The sequence below is a fragment of the Sebastes fasciatus genome, chromosome 3 (genome assembly GCF_043250625.1).
Source record: "Sebastes fasciatus isolate fSebFas1 chromosome 3, fSebFas1.pri, whole genome shotgun sequence".
NCBI classification, from domain to species: Eukaryota; Metazoa; Chordata; class Actinopteri; order Perciformes; family Sebastidae; genus Sebastes; species Sebastes fasciatus.
In genome coordinates, this window is record NC_133797.1 from 34,787,008 (window position 1) to 34,803,250 (window position 16,243).

The following is a 16,243-nucleotide window of genomic DNA, read 5'->3' on the forward strand; positions in this document are numbered from 1 at the left end:
ATGAGAGGTGGAGGATAAGGGAGGGAGGATGAGAGGTGGAGGTGGAGGATGAGAGGTGGAGGATGAGGGGTGGAGGATGAGAGGAGGAGGAGGACGAGAGGTGGAGGATGAGAGGTGGAGGTGGAGGATGAGGGGTGGAGGATGAGGGATGGAGGATGAGAGGTGGAGGAGGATGAGAGGTGGAGGATGAGGGGTGCCATATCCAGGCAGATCCACTGGGAAGTCAAGCCTGATCTATACTTGTTTGGAGACACAGAGGAGGTGAGCGGTGCAGAAATTCATGTAAATACAGATGTTGGTACTCTCATTAAAGGCTGCTGTAGAGTTTTTGATCATCAAGAACTGAGATTTATATACCAATATAAATATATTTTTGTTGGGCAGAGGATTAAACTCAGTAGTTGCTAAAATTTTTTGGTGGAGTGATGACATGATCTCTTTACCACTTGTATGTTGTTTTTAATGTAAAAGTATAGAATATTTATTTGCAGGATCCTGCAAGAGTTGCTTCACTTCATGTTTGTATCTAATTAAGTATGTTTATGTAAATGTCTGAGTAACTCAGACATTTACATAAACATACTTAATTACTTAAATACTTAAAATAAAGGAAAAACAAAATGAAAAAAATAAATAAAAGTGGTGTGCCATTTTTCTCTGCTCCGTTGCTAGGCAACAAAAACCAAACTACGTAATCAAGTTCTACACAGAGAAGTCAAGCTGTTTCCTGTTGAGCCCCACAAACTGTGTTAGACTTCAAAATAAATGTCATTCGAGCGCTAAAACAGTTAATGTCCGGGCTTTTCCTTCAATGGCCATCTCCAATTTGGGGTTAAACCCGCTCAGAGGTTTTTTAAAGGAGGCCATGATATGGATTTTCACCCTAAAATACGTGTTTAGCTGCCTCGCTACATTGAAAGATTTGCTTGTGCTTTTAATTAGAAAATATGAGAGCGGAAGTATTAATCTATGCCAACCGTTAACTTATCAGCTAGCTAACATTAACCAAGATGGAGCATATTTCTCCACCAGATAGTGGGAAAAAACGTGTTAAACTGTTAATTTAAGGCAGCTGTGTTAGTCGTAAGATAATTACGTTTACGTTTGGTTCAATGTTAGATGAAATTAACGTTAGATAGATAACAATTTAACGTTAGATAGCGAGCTAACGGCTTACAGTTTGTGTTGCCGTTGCTAGGAACACCAGACGTTAGACCAGTGATAAACACTAGTGATAAACGAGGCTTAGCTTGAGCTGTAGGTGCCTCTTCAATAAACACTCGTCGACATGGTGAGTTGACCATTATAGTGTTGTCTCATAAGTTAACATGTTTCTGAAAATGTCATGGCATGTTTGACCCCCAAACCAACTGAAAGATCTGTGTTAAAGGTCCCATATTATAAAAAAGTGAGATTTTCATGTTTTATTATTATAAAGCAGGCTTAAAGGTCCCATATTATGCTCATTTTCAGGTTCATACTTGTATTTTGTGTTTCTACTAGAACATGTTTACATGCTGTAATGGTAAAAAACAACAACTTTATTTTCTTCATACTGTCTGCCTGAATTTACCCTCTGTCTGAAACGCTCCGTTTTAGCACATTTTGATGGAATTGCAACATAATTGCGTTGCTAGGCAACAGCTTGGGTCCATGTGTACTTCCTGTCAGCTGATGACATTCACATATACACTGCAACCAGGAATAAACTGGGACACATTTAGAATGTTTACGTTTCAAATTGTGTCAAGGGTCTAAATATTGTATATTCGTGACATCACAAATGGGCAGAAATCCTGACATCTTGTTTCAAATGCAGAGTTTCTGAATACGGGCTGTGTGTATTTCCCTGTGGATTGAGTGTTTTGATACTTTCACAGTATTTATATAAGACTTTAGCCTGCTTTATAATAAAAAAAACATGAAAATCTCACTTTTTTATAATATGGGACCTTTAAGTCCTATATAAATACTGTGAAGGTATCGAAACGCTCAATCCACAGGTAAATACACACACCTTTACTCAGTATTCAGAAACTCTGCATTTGAAACAAGCTGTCAGGATTTCTGCCCATTTGTGATGTCACAAATATACAATATTTGGACCTTTTGCACAGTTTTAAATATTTAAATGTAAAGTTTATCCCTGGTTGCAGTGTATGTGAATGTCATCAGCTGACAGGAAGTACACATGGACCCAAGCTGTTGCCTAGCAACGCAATTATGTTGCAAATCCATCAAAATGTGCTAAAACAGAGCGTTTCAGACAGAGGGTAAATACAGGTTTATTCAGGCTGACAGTATGAGGAAAATAAAGGGGTTTTTGAACATTACAGCATATAAACATGTTCTAGTAGAAACACAAAATACAAGTATGAATCTGAAAATAAGCATGATATGTGACCTTTAGCTTGATCAATCAAAATGTTTTGGCAGATCCTCTCCCGTGTGAAGCCAGCCGTGGGAGGAGAGACACCGGTGAGCATCAGTGAGAAGAAGAAGAAAAACAAGACAAAGGTTCCCTCTTTGGAGGAATACCTGCAACAGAGAGACTACCTGGGGGCTTTTACACTGTTGGAGGTACTCACACACACATAACACACACACGTTAATAATAATAATAACTTTAACTAATAAATATAATAATTGCGAGCTAAGGCTTTTGAGTGGATTTTTAAAGGGCCAGATTTAGTGTTTCCATGCTGACATGCATTCATGGATCACAAGTAGGGGTGTAAGAAATGATGATACTGTATCAATTCTCAAAAACACTGTATAGATTTTTAATTAATATTTTACATGCAAAGATTAACTCAGTCAATACTTTATTTTATTGGCAAAGAGATGTGCCTTCTCAAGTATCAGTATCGCAATATATGGCAATATATTGAATCGTAACCGCTGTATCGTGATACGTATCGTATCGCCAGATTCTTGCAAATACACAGCCCCTAATCACAAATAATTGAATCCTTAGCTCTGTGTGATGTACTGCAGCTGACCAACATCTGAACTATTTTCAGAGTTGGAAAAATACACAAGATCCCCAAAAGGCCTAATAAGTGTCACATTATATAATATAATAGAAATAGAAAATACTTTATTATTTTCGTGTACAAAAAGGCAGACATTTTTCTTTGGTTCCCATGTGCAAAAACTGCATTGAAAAGAGTACATTAAAACAACATATCACATCCAGACAACCATTCATCCATTATCTGTAACCGCTTATGCTATTCAGCAGCAATTTCCTATAATAAAAATATCCAAATTCAGTTAAGAGATTCAGTGAGATGGACTGGGCTAACTTGCCCCTGTGGATGAATAAATAATTGCTGCATTTTCACAGAGGGGTTAACTATTTTTTCTGATCAGATTATCCCGTGTCATGCCCTTGAATTAAAGTTTCAGAAATATAATCACTCCCACACCTATGGTACAGACAGCACTGTATTACTGAATGCTGCTGCTGATTTGTTGCTGTGTCATCTCCAGTTTCAGAGAAGTATTGGCGAGAAAGAGGAGCATGCAGACCTTTGGATTGGCTACTGCGCCTTTCACTTGGGTGATTACAAGAGATCTATGGAGGTATTTTTTGTTGTTTATGTTTCACATAAAGTACATAAAGTACCCCAGATGCTGTATTTAAATGATTAATAATTCTGAATACTTGGATAAATGCATAAGGATGTGACTGACCGCTTTTTGTATAGTTGATCACATGTGTAATATATTTCATTATCATGCTCTGACAGGAGTACAAGTCTCTGACCATGAAGCCTGACTGTCCTGCGGAGGTGTGGGTGTTACTGGCCTGTGTACTGTTTTTTCTGGGGCTCTATAAAGACGCTGAGGAGGCTGCATCTAAGGGTAGGCTTTCCAGCTGTTACATTTATAAAGTCTTCCTTTGTACTGTATGCTAACCACTGCATGCAACCTTCTTGCTCAACAGTACACTGTGGCATTTGATTGTCTCTGACTCATCAATACATTATCAAAATGTGGTATTCATATCTGCTATGCCATCCAGTCGACATACTTATATTTTAAAAAACACATTTTTGCTCCTGAATTGGACCAAATTGGTGTAAATATGCTGAGGGTTCTAAATATCAATACTTTTTTTTAATTTTTTTAACAAAGTTAGGCATTAAAGCTGCAGTGGGTAGAATTGGAGCAAATATGATTTTAAAAAAAGTTATTTTTAGAAAACGGTCACTATATTATATAGAAAGTTTGTGACCCGGCAGCCATGTTGAGATCAGTTGAGGAAATACCAAGCACCGCCCTCCAGCCGGAGCAAACTTTCTCATTTTACAGCTAAACAGTACAGCGCTGCCTAGTTTGACCGTTTGATCGGAGGTCGCGAGTGATTGATAGCTGCCTCCATTGAATGAACAGTCAATAGGAACGCTCTCTCTCTCTGAAATGACCTGTGATTGGTCAAAGTCTCCCGTCACAGGCTAGATTTTTTAAAGCCTGAAACCGAGCCATGAGGAGGTGCAGAAGTGTAGTTATCTCTCAGAACACTTAAATTACAATATGCTGAAAGGTTATTATGGAATTTTTTTCCAGTGAGGCCAAAAACAGTCTGCCTAGTGCAGGTTTAATGTGATTTCAGTAAAATCATATTGACATATTGTATAATGTAATTTTGGATTATTTGTGTTTGTAGCTCACCAAAACCTAATCCAAATGTCACCAATCATGAAAGCCCACCATTTTGTGCACATACTTTTGGCCAGATCGTATATTTTTTACCAACCTTCAGTTAAAATAGTAATAGTAATTGTGCACCAGGTTTTTCTAATAATTACTTGCAGGCTTTTATTGTGAAGACTTTTTTTGCAGCTTGAGGAACGAAAAGGATTTAAGTGGGGTTGTTGTACACTTTAAGTTCCCTTTAACTCATTTCTCAGTTATTTATATTTTTTGCCAGATCATCATCATAAAATGCTCTTTAGTCAGTTATGTAATTCTTGAGGTTATGATGTTTATGAAATGTGCCTCTTATTCTCATGCGGATGGCTGTCTAACTAAATCTCTTGCTGTCTGTAGGGCCAATATCCCCCCTCCAAAACCGACTACTCTTCCACTTGGCTCACAAGGTTGGAAAACTACTGTATTATTTTACTATTGTGTGTGTTTTCCTTTTCCTCCATTCCTTCACTTGATCACTAATAATTCCCTGCTGAGCAACCTTGCACTGTAGATACAGGTTTATATCTAAAATAAGAGAGGAACCTACGGAGGTCTGTATTCATGTCATACAATTAGGGCTGTTACAATATCAAATTTTCACTACACGATTATCGTGGCTAAAAGAATTCATGATAACAATATTATATCAATATCTATAGAAAATTGAAGAAAACTTTCCAATAATCAGTCAAATTAATCTTTAACTTTGTTTACTGTGTGGTTCGTCTCTTTTTTACAAATTAATCACACTGAGTACTAGTGTAGGGAGGTGGAGAAAGAGTCTGTGACCATAATTGTATATATAAAATGATTCAAGCTTGATTATTTACACGATATTATCATGTGTATTATTAACATATCAATATTTCATTTTTAAATATCACGGTTATCGTCAATACCGGTATATTGTGGCACCCCTACATATAATACTGATCTTATAGGTAATTACTGTTGCGTCCGAAATTCCACACTAACATGCTATTTAGTACGTTAAAATAGTATGTGAGATATTTTAGTATGTTGGATCCAATAGTGCGCGAATTTCATACTATTTCCAGTAAAATATTACAGTATGCAACGCTGGACACTACGGCGGCATTAATATCCCACAATGCAATGCGGTAGTGATGACAGCGTTCATAACGGACGTTGACGGACAGATCTGTAACATCAATAACACTTCAATTTAACCCTAAGTATAAGATTTCACTTTGATTGGCGTTAAGTACTTGTTTATTTTAAATTGATTCAGACTTTGATCCTCACAAACCGTTGTTTTGGTTACATGAGGTCGGCACGAGTTGCCATGGTTACACATCTCCAACCGGCAAGGAGGCTCTCAGTTAACGTGACAATGTCAATTACTGCTCAGTGCGTCCGAAAGATACATACTACTATTTATTGACATAAAAGTATGTTGAACAATTGTACACACGTTGGGTATGTAGTGAATAGTATGCGATTTTGGACGAAGCCTCCATTTTGTCCATTCCATTTCCACTTTTTATGAACTGCTTGTTCCTCTGTGATTCATGTCTTCTTGCTCCCTCCCTAGTCTTTGGCTTTTTTGCGTCATCGTGATCACATTTCAGAATGATGTATTCCTTCATTGCCTGGTGTCTTCATATTGTGTCTCAGTTCAACGATGAGAAGAGGCTGATGGGTTTCCACCAGAACCTGGAGGATGTGACAGAGGACCAGCTGAGCCTGGCATCCATCCACTACATGCGCTCCCACTACCAGGAGGCCATAGACATCTATAAACGCCTTCTACTACAGAACAAGTCTGTGCTTTCCCCTGCCTTTTTTTACTCTCTTAAATTAGTTTCACAGTCCTGCTGCACTTGGGTGCATGTGCCATCCTAGCACCACCTTGACAGGCGTGAGTTGTTAATTTGAGCTTCACGCCTTGTGGAACCATAAAGATAATTCAAGTGTCAGTACAGCTGAGCTAGCTTCCTCTAACACTGATATACTGTATCTGAAGTAGCGAGGGTAAGAAAATGAAAGACTTTGGTTTCACTGTGCCACTTCTCGGAGATCTATTCGTGGCTTTGTGGCATCCGTAGCCCAAGGTGCACCTGAGGTTTTTTTACTAGCTTGACAGCAGTTTTAGTTGCGTGCCTCTGCAGCAGCTCGGAGCACACTTTTTGTTGGAATTCAAATGAGCCTTACTGCTACTACTACTTCTTCCAAATGCTAACAGAAAAATGCAAAAATATCAAAACAGCGCTATGCAAAAAACTTGCCGTAGCAGCCCATTTTCCCAAAGCCTTGATGTTCCTTGTGTTTGCTAGCCTGCAAATATCCATTCTTTTTAAAAACTAATTTCTGACACTCAGGTGTTCTCTTGTTTGTGTCTGTTTTTTTTTTTTTTCCTGTGATAACTTCCTGTCTCTGTATTTTTTGCACATGTGAAATTTGATGTGAAAAATGTCCAATTATAAAGATATTTGTTATCATAATGTACAATAATAATAAGATTGTCATTTGCTAAAATGTTAGGTTGACTATGAAAGAAACATGTACTTTGCTACAGACAAATTGTACCACAGGTCAGTTTTAAAGCTACAGTGGGTAGAAATGGAGCAAATATGATTTAAAAAAGTTATTTCTATAAAACGGTCACTATATCCTGACAGTAGTGCATGAGACAGGTAAGATAACAGTGAGTGATTAAATTCATGACATGGGTAACAAAATTTCTTTTGTTTCTAAACACCATGTTTGTTCATTAAATCTTAAAACTGAAACATTTTGTGTCCAGGTACTACAAGTAATAGGTCTGAAAGCCAGTCATCTTTTCTTTCAGAGATTTCCTCGCCTTGAAAGTTTACGTGGCTCTGTGCTACTACAAGCTGGACTACTATGATGTGTCCCAGGAGGTGTTGGCCGTGTACCTGCAGAGCATGCCGGACTCCACTATTGCCCTCAACCTCAAGGCCTGCAACCACTTCAGACTCTACAATGGCAAGGCTGCTGAGGTACTCAGTGTGTGATATCACATATCCATATCCTGGCTGATATTTTCGTTGTTCTTCATATGATGTGTTTTCACATTTTCTTACACACATTTTTAAGTTTTGTGTGAGCGAGGTCTGTCACTGTCTGTGTAAGAATAGATCTCCCGAAAGGTTAAAGGGGATGAATGAATGAATAAATGAATGAAAAAACTAATTTCTTTTCAAAAAGGAAAAAAAAAATATTTATTTCACTTCATCTTTGTTTTCAAATCTACATCCAAGTTTGTGGTTCTGTCACCTTGCGCCAATATGTTAACATATAAAATCAGGCTTGGGGAGTAATGGATTACATGGAATGGCGTTAAATAATTAGGATACAAAAAAAGGTAACTGTATTCCATTACTGTTACAGAAAAAAATATGTAATAAGATTACCAATACATTTAGTAAAAATGGGGATTATTAGCAGGATTACAGTTTTAAAATACATTTTAAAATAAAGAACGATATACTACCATGCACATGTGCACCCATTACAACACTTCATGACACGAGTCTCACACAATGGCCTCTAACTTTAATGAAAAAATGCTTTCACTGGGTGGACATTTCGCCATTATGTTGTATGTAAAGCAGAAAAGAGGGTCAACAGCACAGTACAGTGCAAATTATCGCACAGCAGAATGGTTTGCGCACTTTCCAGTTCATCAAGTTTTTCCTTTTTGCCGAGAGGCTTATCAGCGTAAAAAGACGGTTCGTAGGAAATGACCTTCAAGTTCCTGGTCCAGCAAACAAAACACAGGACAAACCAGGTAAAGTTATTTTAATTTATATGGGTACTGCTTCTGCTCCAAGTTAAAATCTGGCGACACTAATGTGCCAAATGACTCGAGTCCTTGGATGATGACAGCTTTTTCACAGCTGGAAGGCAGAACTTGCTGTGATGTCGTTCCTCTTTTCTGCTTTACGTACAAAATAATGACGAAATTTCAGCATTTTTCTTTTCTCTTCGCTTTATTTGCGTATTTGGTATTGCGATAGTCCAAAAGTAACGTAAAGTAATCAAGTTACATTACTTGAATATCGTGATACTTGGATTAGGTTACTGATTACATTTTTTAACAGGTAATTAGTAGTTGTATCAGAATACATTTTTAAAGTAACACCACCAACCCTGCAAATAATACAAATGCAGACATTTGTAATTAAATCAACAGCTCACAGTACTGTAGCTGTTAATGAGAAGGAACTCATTAAAGAATTTATTAAAATTAAAATTAAATAATTAAATTTTTTACCTTTATTTATTAGCCATGCATGCGCCGTTACAGTCGAGTCAGTGACTTCTTGTCCTTTTCATTTCTTTGAGGAGAGTAACTGGTGGTAGGTTTGACTTATGTGTGCTCTCTCTCCCTCTCAGGCTGAGTTGAAGAACCTAATCGACATCTCCTCCTGCTCCTTTGAGTTTGCTAAGGAGCTTATCCGACACAACCTGGTAAGCTCTTCTCGAGCTCTAACTGTGTGAGTGGGTATGTGTGTGGGTTTGTGCATACACCAGTGACTTACATGCTACTTTTCCACACTCTGAATCTCTCCCCTGTGTACTGCAGGTGGTGTTTCGTGGTGGGGAGGGGGCGTTGCAGGTGCTGCCTCCCTTGATCGATGTGATCCCCGAGGCCAGACTCAACTTGGTCATCTACTATCTCAGACAAGGTGTGTAGCCATGGCATTGCAGTTTTTTTGGAACAAGCAAAACTGTCTGTGAAATCTTGCAGATGCCATTAGGAGCACTGGAGGACACAGAGGCTCATGATTTTTTTCAGATTACCTGTCTCATGCTCTACTGTCAGGACATAGTGACCGTTTAATTAAAATTATCTTTTTTTAAATCATATTTGCTCCATTTCTACGCACTGCAGCTTTAATTGTACTCTCTAATAAGTTTCAAGAAATCTGAAAATAATACAATGATATACACCACAATGACATCACACTCGTTTATGTAATGCTCTGCTTTATTTAATATTGTCTAAAATCATTGGGGTGTTAAGAAAAGGTATAGGGAACTATCTTAGATGTTCTTTTTCATTATTAAGTCTGACGTGTAAAGTAAATGCATCATCTCCCTTTTCATGTAGCTGTTAAGTAGTAGTTTTAAGTGTCAGATTTCAGAGAAAAACTACCCCAACTCTTCGATTCACATGCTCCATTTTATACTTTCAGATGACGTCCAGGAGGCCTACAACCTCATCCAAGATCTGGTGCCCACGACGCCTCAGGTAAGGATTCACATTGACATTGGGTTTTATAGTGATATTACACTCGTTCTTTTAAGCGCTATGTAACTATTTAATCTCAATAAGAAACTCCAGATCAGCTCAATTCCACTCTAACATTGTTTAGCTACAGCCAGTGCTAATATTTGCTATTTTGCATTCAAGGTCACTTTTTTTTACAGCAAAGAAAATGTACAGTGAAAACCAGGATCATGCCAGATTAAATGAAACCTGTTAATAAACCTCTTCTCCTCGCTCCGCTTAAGAGTACCTGAAGAGCCTTTTCAGTGTTTTATCTTCAAAATAACCTCAATGTCACCTGGATCTGAAAACTTGTGAAACTGATGGAGTGTTTGGCTTTTGTATCTCTTTTATCGCTTTTTTTTTTAACTTGTTGAAGTGGATTTTGATGAGGTTTCAAGCAGCAATGAAAAAATAGATCAAATGGTTGGTAAACTTCTTATTTATAAACTTTTTTATATTTTACCCACAAGTGAATTATTACTTTTAAAGGAACAGTGTGTAACAATTAGGGGGATTTATTGGCAGAAATGGAATCTATATAATAAGTATGTTTTCTTTAGTGTATAATCACCTGAAAATAAGAATCGTTGTATTTTTGTTAGCTTTGAATGAGACCTTCATATCTACATAGGGATTGGGTCCTCTTCACAGAGTCCGCTATGTTGCTACAGCCTCCGAAAGATCGATTGTGTGAATATGTTAAAGAAATTAGTGGCGTTAAAACAAATTTGCGTTAATGCGTTATTATTGCGTTAACTTTGAAAGCCCTAGTTTTTTTCTCATGTTTTCTATCAAGATAATCATTTTTTTTTTTTTTACTTTGATCATTTATTTTCTCAGGAGTATATTTTGAAAGGAGTGGTAAATGCAGCGTTGGGACAAGAAATTGGATCAGTGAGTATATTTCTGTTAAATGATTCATCACACATAAACAAATGTGATAAAAGTGAGTCCGAGAGACAAATATTTTTTGTTGCGCTTTTATCTTTCAGAGGGATCACCTGAAAATTGCTCAACAGTTCTTTCAGTTGGTCGGAGGCTCGGCCAGCGAATGCGGTACGTTGAGTAGAGATTTGATCAATATGAGCCTTTAAAGCAACACTTTGAGGATGTGTGTGTGTAACATTTTTCTCCCTTTCAGACACTATTCCTGGCAGACAGTGCATGGCCTCCTGCTTCTTCCTCTTGAAACAGTTTGAAGATGTTCTCATATATCTAAACTCCGTCAAGGTTAGTGTTGCTCAGTAAAAGGCACACATTATGTGGTATATTCCAGTGAAGAACCGCAGTGAGATTACTTTTTCTGTGGTATCAGTATGTAAGATAGAGTTTAAAAAAGACTCCCACACACCGGTAGACAAGTGTCACGTCAGATTACAAGTGGTGCTTTACAGATGCAGTACATTTATTCAGCTGTGTGTGCTTTTGTATGCACTTTTTGTTAGACATGTGGACACTTAACCTTTTTGTGTAGGCATAATTGTGCTTTTTTTATTTTTCAGGGTTACTTCTATAATGATGATACATTCAACTTCAACTATGCTCAGGCTAAAGCAGCCCTTGGCAACTACAAAGAAGCAGAAGAAGTATCTTACATCATCATACATCTATACAACTGCTTTTTACAGACTTTGATCAATTCGGATAAGTTACTGACTATTGTTTCATGTCTCATTTTAATATTTCTTTCAGATTTTTCTGCTGATTCAGAGTGAAAAGATCAAGAATGACTATGTTTACCTCAGCTGGCTGGCACGGTGCTGTATGTATAATAGTCGTACTGATGATGGCATATTTCGCTAGAAAAACCTTTCTGTGAGGCAAATTCATCCATTGGCATCCATCCAATTCATACACACGTCTGTCAACTTAAAGGAACAGTGTGTAACATTTAGGGGGATCTATTGGCATAAATTGAATATAATATTAATAATAGTATGTTTTCTTTAGTGTATAATCACCTGAAAATACGAAACGTTGTGTTTTCGTTAACTTAGAATTAATTTATATCTACATACGGTCCTCTTCACGGAGCTGGCTGCCATGTTTCTACAGTAGCCCAGAACTGACAAACCAAACACTGGCTCTAGATAGTGATATTTGCGACAGATGCGTTTTTGCGTCGGCCGCTGTTGTTCTCCTACACGCTTGGCACACGGAGAAGTTTCAGTTGGTTGCAATCTGTGTCCTCACCGCTAGATGCCATCAGATCCTACACACTGCTCCTGTAACATGCATTTAAACTTTAAATACAAACTTTAAAAGAGTGAATAAAGGCAAAATAAAAGAACATTAGGAGGCACTAGAAATAATAACAGATTTATTGATTGATTAATTATAAAATCCAGTTAAGCAAGAAATGCAATTTTAATATATCATTCAGAACAGGAGAGAAAACAAACAACAAACATAAATGTGTGTCTGAAAAAAAAGATTTAAGAAATCAAAGCATAGGTCCAGTTTTTTTTTTTTTTTTAACTCTAAACAGATCTCAGGCTAAGCTTCGCCACAGAGGGATTTATAGATCATTTATTAAATGTTGTAGTGCCAGTAAAATCTTTAGATTAATCCTCAATGCATCAGGCCACCAGCGTGAGAATACTATGTCAAAATGCCCGACTGCTGGTGAGGTGTTTGTTCAGCAAGAAGGCTGGGAGTTGACATTTTGCATACTGTATATTATAACTAGTGTGAAATTACAAGAACTGGAGCAATATCATCCAGTCCCTTAGTGTTCACCGACAGGCTTGATACATTTCCAGCTGTACAAATGAGAGGCCTTCTTAGGTTGACAAAAAAAAAAGACAAAAAGTTATAATAGTCTAGATCTGATGATATAAAACATGAAAAATCAAACTCAAAGGTCTTAAGTTGGAGAAAGCAAGACTGAAGAAGCCTTTATACTCGTTCACTGAGCCTGAGATCTGAATCAAACATCACTGCCAGATTTCTAGCCTCAGGTTTGTTAAGAGCGTAGGTTCACTCTTGCACACAGCCGCTGTTACGCTCAACAGCTCTAAGAAATGGATATCTCCATTAAAAGATTTTTCTCCCCCTCTTGGCCCACAGGCGTTTAATATTTTCCCAAATCTGAATCTCTAAATGTTGCTGTGAATGATGGATTATTGAACACTCGTCTTGTTCTTGTCAGACATAATGAACCAGAGGGGCCGGCTTGCCTGGGAGCTCTATCTGAAGATGGGCACTTCCTCCGATTCCTTCAGTCTGCTGCAGCTCATTGCCAACGACTGCTACAAGGTGAATTCATCCTCCGTTTTCTGCCTCGCGTATCATCCATTGTGACCACTAAAGTGGGAATACATGTGTAAATGTATGAATTATTGCTGAAACAATTAGTCAATTAGTGGATCGAGAGAAAGTTAATCACCAAAAATTAGTATTCATGTCTTCGGTTCCAGTTAATGTCTTCATCTGGACGATTCTTTATTAGAATATCGTCATTTATTGCTAAAGCCTGGGGTCCTTCAGTACTGTGCTACAAAATGCAACGCATACCTGTTTCCTGAACTCAAATATGTCAATTGAATATGTGAGCTAGATTCCCAAATTGTCACCTTAAATGGAGAAATTCTCACCCTGCCTGTTTTTTGTCTCATGCAAGTTGTGACAATTATAACAGAGTATTATGGTCACAACTTACATACGCACATTTTAGCTTAGCTGTTGTCCTCAGTTTTCTCACCATATTTTTGAAATGCAACCAAAAGTGTAAGCAGGCGTCATAGACATGTATTGTTCTGGATATTAAAGTCTTGAGACAAAATGCTCATTTGGTAAAGAGGTGGTTTAATTTGTGCCTTGGAAGTCAATGTGTTGCATACCAGTGCTCATGATCACAGCCTGTTGTTTCAGATGGGCCAGTTCTACTATGCAGCCAAAGCGTTTGATGCACTGGAGAAACTGGACCCAGGTTCCAGCTACTGGGAGGGCAAGAGAGGGGCATGTGTCGGCGTCTTCCAGCTCATACTGGCAAACAAGGAGTCCAAGTATGTTTGTCTGTTTTTCCTCTGCAATAATGTGATTTTATCATTATTACACATTTAACAATGTTTTCTAGCTGTTGTTGTTGCAAAACATCATCTGTCAAAGAGATCCCGGTCAGTAAAACTGAGTAACATCTGGAATGACGTAACAAGCTTCTGTGGTCTGTTAGAGTGGGTGGGTGTGATAAATAAAAGCAGCATGAGAGATGGTGCGTTCTCGATCTAATCTTATTTCCTCACATATCCTGTTTGTGTTCTAGGGAGACACTTAAAGAGGTGTTGTCTCTGCTGCGAAATCCAGGAAACCCCCAGGTTGAATTCATCATCCGAGCTCTGAAGAAGTGGGCCAAAGACAACAGAGTCCTCCTCTCATGACGGCTCTGGGCACTGAACTCCAGCTCACTAGCTTCATTATGCAGACATCAGCAGTCATTTAGTGCATTTGGTCATTTCAGTTGATTACAATGATATCTATGCCCCATGAATAAATATGGAACTATTATCTCTGCCACTCTGTTGTTAAAATATGTAAGTTTTAAATTGCAATTCTCTATGTACTTGTATATTTGTATTAAAATGTGACTTTGTATTTTTTAAATGACTTTTGTCAGTACAGCAACTGACTTCCCAGAGTTTTTCCTCAGCTTTTTGTAAGCAATACAAAAATACAAAAACAATTTGCATAACAAGAAAGAACATTTAGGATTAAGAGATCAGGCACAAGATATGGGTGTATACTGTAGAGGAACGGGAAAAAAAGAAACGGGAGCAAGACAAAAATTATTAGGAATATCAAGAGCAAAATAAATATATGTATATTTACGAGAGACAATCAAAATGAAAGATTTGGACATAAAATAAACTAACACAAGTATTCTTTCATAACTATTGATAAGTAAATCTCTGGAAAAACATTTTGCTTTTCTGTTTGTGAAATGTATTTGTCAAAGGCATGTCACAGTTTGATTAACAATCATTGGTGCATGAAATGTACCATTTCCTATTAATATAACAAGATTTAAGGAGTACTCCATTGATTTAGGTCACTTCCATAAAATAGGGGATTTTGCACGAGACAGTTAAAAAGAAGAATGGTCACAATCAAAGCAGCTGAGGCCAATAAATCCTGAATTTTATTCCCTATCGTTCAAGTTAAGCATAAAAAACACTGAATCCTACAATTCCCATAATGCAACTCAATCGCATCTTTCATTAAACCTCGCCTGTCTGTTTAACAGCCCTCACCTTTCAAACAAATTTACATCAAAAAGTTAAATTCTCAAGGCCAACCAAACCCTGATGACACCATCAGGGTTATTTTCCACATTAAGGCGGTTCAATTTTGTAAATACATGTTTTTTGCCTCCGACAAATGTAAATTATGAGGATTATTAAGAGCAAAATAAATACACATATATTTTTATATGAACAGAAAATGCCAGCATCAATGTCAAATTTAAATTAATTCACACCGTTTATTGTAAACGGACAAACCAATACACTGGCTCTAGATACGGCCATTTGCGTTTTCATCTTTTCGTGTCAGCCACTGTAGTTCTACACGCTTGGCACCTGGGAGTTTTTCAGTTGGTTGCAATCTGCAACCGCTAGATGCCGCCAAAATCCTACACACTGCACCTTTAACATGCATCTACAATTCTACAATTTCATTTAGCAGACGCTCTTGTCCAAAGCAACATACATCTGAGAGGTACTACAACACAAGCAATGATCTAGATAGGAGGGAAACAACGTGAGTAAGGGCCAACAATAGCTTCAAGTCCGATACAGGTGCCGACAGGCAGTTCAAAGAGGCAATGCACAGGGTGTATAGAAGCAGATATATATATATATATATTTTTTTTCATGATCATCATTAACAACATCAACACCACCATCCATGTCATCATCATCATGAATATCCTAATCAACATTTACAACATCCTCAATATCAACATCATCAGTAGCATCAATGTCATTAGGTGCGGAGGTGTTCATGAAAGAGCTTGGTCTTTAGCTTTTTCTTAATCTAAACTTTAAAAGCAATTGTAAACAAACTTTAAAAGAAGAATGAATAAAGGCAAAAATAAAAGGAAACAGGAAAAATAACCATAGTCCTCTCATAAATTTATTGATTGATTAATTATCAGCAGGTCTGCTGCACTTAAACTGAATATCAACAGGTGGTCAACAGTGGCACCTGAAACTAATAAATCAGCTGTGTTGTGCTTGGTTAACTGAGACAGAACAACCATATGGCTTTGCTTTCTTCCGT

The 16,243-nt window shown here is 37.5% G+C and overlaps 1 protein-coding gene across 2 annotated transcripts; it reads left to right on the forward strand.

Moving 5' to 3' along the window:
- Positions 1-154: 154 nt before the first annotated feature.
- Positions 155-14,569, forward strand: ift56 (intraflagellar transport 56). Of its 2 annotated transcripts, none has more exons than XM_074630564.1 (18): positions 155-261; positions 2,437-2,580; positions 3,496-3,588; positions 3,756-3,870; positions 5,059-5,108; positions 6,340-6,485; positions 7,514-7,685; positions 9,085-9,159; positions 9,275-9,377; positions 9,888-9,943; positions 10,805-10,858; positions 10,957-11,020; positions 11,106-11,194; positions 11,467-11,550; positions 11,657-11,726; positions 13,116-13,222; positions 13,838-13,971; positions 14,229-14,569. In XM_074630564.1, exons 1-18 carry the CDS (start codon positions 187-189, stop codon positions 14,341-14,343), a joined length of 1,746 nt encoding a protein of 581 aa, XP_074486665.1. In that variant the 5' UTR covers positions 155-186; the 3' UTR covers positions 14,344-14,569. The 2 variants fall into 2 exon arrangements, with proteins under 2 accessions (XP_074486665.1, XP_074486666.1); XM_074630565.1 differs by lacking the exon at positions 155-261 and adding an exon at positions 970-1,291.
- Positions 14,570-16,243: the final 1,674 nt, after the last annotated feature.

Excerpts from the sequence above, each read along its gene's own strand:
- ift56 (XM_074630564.1), top strand. The coding sequence starts at position 187 with ATGAGGGGTGCCATATCCAGGCAGATCCACTGGGAAGTCAAGCCTGAT. Across the intron at positions 3,589-3,755 it reads ATTACAAGAGATCTATGGAG|GAGTACAAGTCTCTGACCAT; the intron begins GTATTTTTTGTT and ends ATGCTCTGACAG. Across the intron at positions 11,727-13,115 it reads CAGCTGGCTGGCACGGTGCT|ACATAATGAACCAGAGGGGC; the intron begins GTATGTATAATA and ends TGTTCTTGTCAG.